The following is a 7,500-nucleotide window of genomic DNA, read 5'->3' as shown; positions in this document are numbered from 1 at the left end:
TCACTTCAGACTCCTCTGTCAAGAGTCCACCACCCTCTGCTCTAACTGTGGTACACCGAGGGATGAGCTTGGAGGAATGCAATGTGCGAATTCCCCTGTAAGCAGGACGAGAATCACTTGACCACAGGTGATGCTCTACCCCCTTCAGATTCCTCGCACATAGGCCTCCTTGTCCACCCTCAGCGCACTTACAGTTTTACGCCTCATCTCCCTGAACAGCTCAGCTCTGCCATTAAGCCTAGCCCTCTGACTGGTCAATGGTATCCAGTGTTCTTTGAGAGACAAAATTATTCTTTGCCCAACGGTGAGTTCCAAGACATCCACAAACAACATCAAGGACGGTGGTCTTGAAGGTACTCCACAAATCTTCAGGATTCCCCAAAGCACCCAGAACCCCCCCTCCTCAAATTCCCACTCAGCCTGTTCACAGCCACCCTCTCATCCTTGAGCTTGCCAACATCCAGCCTAGGCTGGGATGGGACCATACTCCCAGATTTAAGCTGCAACTCCAGAGTTGCTACCACAAACCTGTGGTTGGTATTGAGGAACTGAGCACTCTGGCAGACCCTGCAGTTCTGGATAATCCACCAGCGAACATCAACAAGCACATGGTCAACTCCTTTGCCACACCTCCAGCATTGGAATACCAAGTCTAGCGATGAGCCTGTGGGTGCTGAAACCATGAACCAGCCACCCTAATTCATGCCTTCTTGCAAAGTAAAGGAACTTCATGCTATTCTGGTTCACAGTTCCAGACCCATGGGGACCAACACATGTCTCATAACCATCCCTATCAGTTCCAATCGATGCAATGAAATCCCCCAAGACGAGTAGAGTATTTTGCCTTGGGCACTGTACACCACAGACTCGAGTGCAGCCTTCATGAGATCACTCGCCTCGGTCAAAGCATATACAGAGACCACGGAAACAACACCCAAGGAGTGCCGAATTCTTGGTCTCATAAGATGCTTGTTGACCGATGCAACCTCAATTATCATTGGAGTCAGCTTATTGAACCAAATACAACAGCTACAGCAACTCCTTGGGCATGGTCACCATCAGAGCAACCAGACCAATGGTCGATGTAACCACCCACCATGATCTCGCCACTATCCGGTCTCCAAACCTCGGAGAGTGCTGCAATACCTTTGTTCAAAAGCTTTAGCTCAGATGATAACAGAGACAGGTGATCACCCTCTCTTAGAAATAGGACATTCCAGGCACCCACCTGAAGGCATCTAATCAGGTTAACTCAAGGAGACCGCCGTCTGGTGGACGACACCTCAGCGCCATTCCGCCACACACCACCGCAACCTGACCTTGGAGGTTTACCCCGTGGTTTTCATCCCATCATTCGTCGGAATGGGGGTCTTGAAGGCTTTGCCACAATCCTGTCATCCGGTGAGCTGCCTTGCAGAGGGCAGCAGCACAGGAGGTACTCCCATGGAGTAGGTTTTCAGGTTTTCTTACATTTTTGGGTTTTGTGGAATGAAGTGTTTTACGGTGGCCGGAGTGCAAATCCTGCCACCAACATCCTAAAAAAAGAAAAGAAAAGTAACCCAACTGCAGGAGGATGTCAGTAGTCACAGTTGCGCACTAGAAATGGATGGCTGTTGGCTCACAAGGTGCTCCTCCGCCCTTTGACAATTGATCTAAAATCATTCCTTTTCTCCAACTGCCTCATCTCAGATCATCATTTCGGATTCAGAGCAGGTCACACTCCCTTGTTATATTCCGACTCTGCTGTTGACTAAGATCCGCATGTTTTTGATGTTTGATTTTTTTTTATTATTACTATTTTTCTTTGTATAATAGTCTGTTATGACTATTTTGATGTTTTTGATTTTCAACGTTGTATGCAAATTTGGATTTAGTGCTGGTTAAGGATAAACTCTTTACTGTTATTGATCAAGTTTTTAGCTCTTCTTATAATTTTTTATGTTTCAGGTTTCATCTGTCATTCTTTTCTGAGAAAAAAAATATATGGGTTTTAATTGTTTTGATAAACAAAAATTTGAAGATGCTGTTGATTTTATTTTGTTTCATCACTTTTGTATCTTTTGGTGGGAAAATATTTCAAAAAACAAAAGTCATTCCAATGGGAGGGAACTGAAGCCACCTATGAGCGGACATTTTCCTTGTTTATTGTGAGTTTTTATTTGTGCAGAAGTTGATGAAGGAGAAGAAGTTAGGCTTCACTAAAACATTATCTTCGACATGTCATTATATTGATGACATTTGTGTTCGATTATAAGTTTTTTAAGAAGCTCATTCAGAGGATTTATCCAGAAAGCCTCATGGCAGATAAGAGTAGCGGTGATGATAGTGTAGTGGAATATCTGGATGTATTAGTTCGTGTTGGAAATAATTATTGTCGTACAAACGTGTATCATAAAGTAAACTATTTTAGTTTTCTTGTTGTCTTGTGTTCATTTCCATCGTGTAATGTACCAGTAAAGATAGGTCACAATGCCTTTTCATCTCAACTTAGAAGATTTACTTATTTATAACATATTAACTTATTAGATTAGACTTATTAGATATTTTCATCTCAACTAGAATGTGTTCTGTTAAGGATGATTTTGTGGTTCATGCTAGGAAGATGTATTCCGTCATGTTAGAGAGGGGTTATTGTGCTTGGAGTTTGATTCGGTCATGTGAGAAGGTTTTTAGATGTCATTGTAATCTCTTGTTTAAGTTTGGTTGGTTTTCGTATGAACAGGTTCCCATAGCATTGGAAGTTGTGTGAAAAAAAAAATGGATAATTTTTTTTTTTTAATAATTACTTAAACCAGAAGTGTGTCATTAGTGTTTACCAGAAATAGATCGTCACTGTAAATAGAAGGTCTGTGTATTGATGCGTGTGCTGGTGAATTCCTGTGGAGTTTAGGTAAGAAGTGTTAAGGTATTTGTGCTGCGAGTCAGGGGTGTGTGTGCGCTTTTTGTTGGTGTGTGGTTTGTATGCTTTCTGTTGCTATGTAGTGTGGCTGTTTTCTGTTGGTGTGTTTGTGTGAGTGTGTGTTTTTTCTGTCCTCTCTTTCTTTCTGTTCTCCATATCTTTTTCTTTCTTTTAGTTTTTGTTTTGCAGGGTTCACTTGGCTGCACCGAGATGGCTTTGAGGGTGGAGGAGTAGCAGCCGAAACCCGAATCCTATACAGGATCCTGCGAATGACTCCATCTTTGTCTGTTTGTTCCTCCTGATACTCCAGTGCTGTATTTGGTAAGCTATTTGATTGGACATGCTGTTCTACTCTTCCAACAATGATGGAGGCCCGCAACATCAGACACATGAGATCAGGGCCGTCTCTCTGGACATATCTCAAACTTTTGATAGTCTGACATCCTGCCTTGCTGTCCAAACTGTCTGCCTATAGAATCCAATGCAAACTCCACTCTTGGATTACTGACTTCCTTCACTCTTGTTGCCAATGTGTGGCTCTCAATGGAACCCTTACTTCTCCTCTCCCTGTCAAGGATGGAGTACACCAAGGCAGTGTCCAAGGCCCCATCTTATTCCTAATCTTCATCAATGATCTCACTGACTCTTGAAAATCCTCTTTATCTATTTGTTGATGACTCCACTCTCTGCCGTGACATCTCTCATCCTTCAGACAGACAGGCAGCAGCCTCTTCCCTCTCCTCAGACATTGACAAAATCACAAATTGGTCAAACACAATTCTGTTTATGTATCCATATTGCCGACCCTTTGTGTTCTCTCTTATGCTTCATCGTAACCTACATCTCACATTCGTCAGTCTCCGTCTGCTTTTTCCCTCCACCATGCTGTTGGGTTTTTTTCCCCCTTTCTCCTGCTGTTCCCTTTGTTATGTTGTATCCTGATTTGCTCTGTCATCACTTTTCCATGAGCCTAGACCGTGTAAATTTTTTTTTTTAAACGTAACTGCCGTGAATGTTGGGGTGCGACAGTCTATCGTTTTTGGCCCTATCTCTCAATGGTGAAGAATCACATAAAAATTCGAGTCCTCGGATCTTCACCAAAATTATGCGTTGCTGTCCTTGGCCGGTAAACTACATACACAAAAAAATTCAGAATGATCGCTTGAAAAGTATGACCAAAAATCTATGTGACAAACAGACAAATGCTACAGACCAACATACTTCGCAAAATTCTTTCACCAAGTAATAACAGAGTGAGACTTAAAATTGGAGAAATCTCATTAAAGATTAAAAAACAAAAATAATAATGAGTGAGTGGCAGAAAGAGGTACAGGACATTATAATTTTAAAAATACTCACCACAAATTTCTTTGATGAGTTTAATCACATCTTCCCTCTGAATGAAATAAAAACAAACAAATTCTAAATGACACAGAATAATATGTCGGATCAATTCTTCTTTTTTAATCACAAAAAAAGGTAATCTGAAGAAGCTTTAAAAAAACTTGCTCAAATTATTTTGATAATTTTATATCGTGTATCAAACATAAATTTCACACAATGTAAGATAAGAGTTCAATATAATCATTTCCAAAGCAACCACCTGTGCAGTGTGAAAACTGAAAACAGAAAACTATGGATCTGTGGATCAGATGTGCTTGATCCTCTTTGTAAAGGACAACCTTATAATCTGGCTCCAGTGAACAGATAAAACATCCTATTGTTGTTATTATAATTTTTTTTTCTTGTTGTGTCATTACAACCAGTGGCATCTGCAGACGATACAAAAACTTCACATCTGCACATGCAAATTACTCCAACATACTCCAATTCGTAAGTCACATGACCACAAATATACTCTCTTCTTTGAGAGGATAATACTAACATCATAATAATGTTTAGGTTAAAACTTGCCAAAGATAGGCATCAATAGTTTAGGTAAAGGATTTCTCTGTCTACATACGTAGAGCATCCAACAAAAGCATGAGGAGAAACCTTCGTAAGGCACAAATTTTATCGCAATGATGGCAAACACAACCAGAGGACAAAGATAATAGCAATGGCTGTTACACATTGTGCATACATCGCTCAGTGAACAGCTGTCACATATTTTATGGGATCATCCCGTTTTATACCGAAGTCTTCCGTGTCACATTTCATACCTTTAGAGTATGCCCTTTCACCGGTATTCTCATTAAGTTGGCTTATTTTGGTCGTGATACCAATTACCATGATGAACAATATTTCTGCAACGAAAACTTCACAAATCGACAGGTATATCTGACTAGTCTGACAATCCAAACTCATCCGAGAGTCAATCATAATGGTATGATCAACAACAGCACCTGATGACTGATCATTGTCTTTGTGATGTGCTGGCACGGAACATAATGTATAGCAGCACCACCAATAGTTGCACTCACTCAGGTGTAGGCCGACTAGTTCATGCGATGGCGATCCTACAAGTAATGCAATACATTTTGGGGTAGCTGAGAATAAGAATTCGACAGGCCCACTTTATCTCACCAAAAGATTGACAATCATATACAAGGGTCAACAGAGAGCAGGGAGTTTTTGCAAAAACAAAATAAAGTATGACCTGTTTTGCAAAACAAGGTATTGAGAAAATTTCATGGTAACGAATATTAATTGGAATTTTACATCTTAAATGTACAGTGAATTAATTATAAATTGATATATTTATGAAATATTTAGTTAATAAAGGCTGCATGCACTGCAATTTTAGACACCTGTATCATAGCAACAGTACAGAGTCAATCATCTTCTTTCTTTAGCTTTAATCCCAACAGCTAGAGGTCGGCTACTCAGATCCTCGTTTTCCATTCTCCTCTGTGTTCTGTATCTTCTCTCAATCCCTTTTTCTTCAAATCTCTTTTCACTACACCCCACCACTGTAATATCTGCCTTCCTTTGAACCATTCCCCTCTAAATGGCTCATTCCATACTTTCTTGAATGGTTCCTCATCCTTTCTTATCATCAGATGCCGAAACCACCGCAACTCAACCTCTCTAATCTTTTCTGCAATGCATGCAACTCTGGCTCTCTTGCATATTTACTCATTCCTCAATTGCTCTCTTCATGATACTCTGAGAATCCACCTCAGCATTCTCATCTCTGTCCTCGCCAGCAACTACTCTTCCCGTTTTCTTAAAGCCTATGTTTCTGCACCATACATTATAACTAGCCTGATCACCCTCTTGTAGATTCTTCCCTTCAATACTCTCAGTATCCTTCTATCAGACGACACCACTAACCTCCTTCCACCTCATTCATGCTGCTCTCACAGTCTGTCCACCGAAGGTGAACGGAGGTGATGTTCTCAACCCTGTTTGGCTGTCTGTGAGCACAATATCTCAAAAATTTATGCAAGTATTCAAGCAAAACTTGGCGGACAGATTAGTTGTGTGATAAGGATGAATTATTAAGATTTTGGTGAAGATACAGACACTGGCATTTTAAAAGTAATTCTTAACCATTAAAAGATGGAGCCAAAAACAATATATAACATATCTCAAAAAGTTATGGATGGATTCGGATGAAACTTGGTGGACAGGTTGAGTGTGTGACAAGGACGAATCAATTAAATTTTGGTGAAGATCCGGAGCTGGCCTATCAGTGGGATACAAAACATAAACTGGTCAGCCTGGAAGAGGCATGGGCTCGACAGAGTAATGTTCTAGTTCACATCTTCCATGTACAATCTTCACCCTCTGTGCCCCAAATTGATGACATACAATAGCCTCTGTCTTTCTCACATTCATCCTCAATCCATGCCTCTCAAAGCCCATTTGGAATTCGAACACTTCTCTGCAGTCCTTCCTTTGACTCTGCTGTTATAACGAAGTGATCTGCCAATAGGGGCTTCCACAGTTCTCTATCACTTGTGTTGTCACTCAATACGTCCTTAGTGGAGACAAACCTCAAATTTTATCACAATTGTTTGGGCAATTTCAAGAATCCTCTCCCCATAACACGACTTACATTTCCTTTGTTTTCAAGTTATATTTGGAAGTGTTCCTAACTTCATCAATAACTTAATTCTGCAATGGAGAAGTGGTTCATAGAAAGGAGCTTTGTCAAAGCATAAACACCAGCAAACCACACAGGAAATATAAAGTAAAATAAAAATGGAAAACTTCATACGATGTCACGAAAAGGTCTAAGTGACGATCTGTTCGAATATGACAAGCAAAGTACAAGTGGCCTTGTGTCGAATAAAATAAAGATAATAAGGATAATCGTTGTAAATGGTGCACCAAAACAAAACTAAATAAGATGTTGAGTAAAAGTATTTCAAAAATAAATGCTTGAAATGTATTTTTATCATTTTAGTCAGTGATGTTGCAAGCCTCTGCTATAAAAATGTTGGTGTCTTTCTGTTTTGTAAATTTTTTCAACCTGACTTTGTGCTGTTTGGATGTATTCTGCTTTGTTGAATGTGTGCTCCTTCCATGTGCCATTAATGATTTTACTTGGATAGTTCGCTTCCCTGGAACATACTTCAGTTATGCGATGGCATGTCGTGTGTATGTGTGCGTGTTCTTCTTGCGTGTGTTTTGCTGTTGAGTGGTGTATGTTG

At 40.2% G+C, this 7,500-nt stretch overlaps 2 protein-coding genes across 2 annotated transcripts in view; one reads left to right on the top strand and one right to left on the bottom strand.

Annotated features, from left to right (window-relative positions):
* Positions 1 to 2,749, top strand: part of LOC147029307 (uncharacterized) — a gene marked incomplete at its 5' end in the record, with an annotated part of 25,784 nt that extends 23,035 nt beyond the window's left edge. The window contains one exon of the mRNA XM_085872002.1: positions 2,723 to 2,749. Within this exon, the coding sequence (XP_085728128.1) occupies positions 2,723 to 2,749 (27 nt within the window). The remainder of the gene's footprint in view (positions 1 to 2,722) is intronic.
* Positions 1 to 7,500, bottom strand: part of LOC147029305 (uncharacterized) — a 415,972-nt gene that overhangs the window by 52,733 nt on the left and 355,739 nt on the right. Inside the window, exon 32 of the mRNA XM_085872263.1 lies at positions 4,259 to 4,295. Within this exon, the coding sequence (XP_085728389.1) occupies positions 4,259 to 4,295 (37 nt within the window). The remainder of the gene's footprint in view (positions 1 to 4,258; positions 4,296 to 7,500) is intronic.

This window comes from Eptatretus burgeri, chromosome 3, assembly GCF_056783735.1.
Source record: "Eptatretus burgeri isolate ZD-2024b chromosome 3, Ebu_testis_v1, whole genome shotgun sequence".
NCBI classification, from domain to species: domain Eukaryota; kingdom Metazoa; phylum Chordata; class Myxini; order Myxiniformes; family Myxinidae; genus Eptatretus; species Eptatretus burgeri.
The sequence above is the reverse complement of the archived record's forward strand: the minus strand, read 5'-3'. Positions and strand labels throughout refer to the sequence as shown.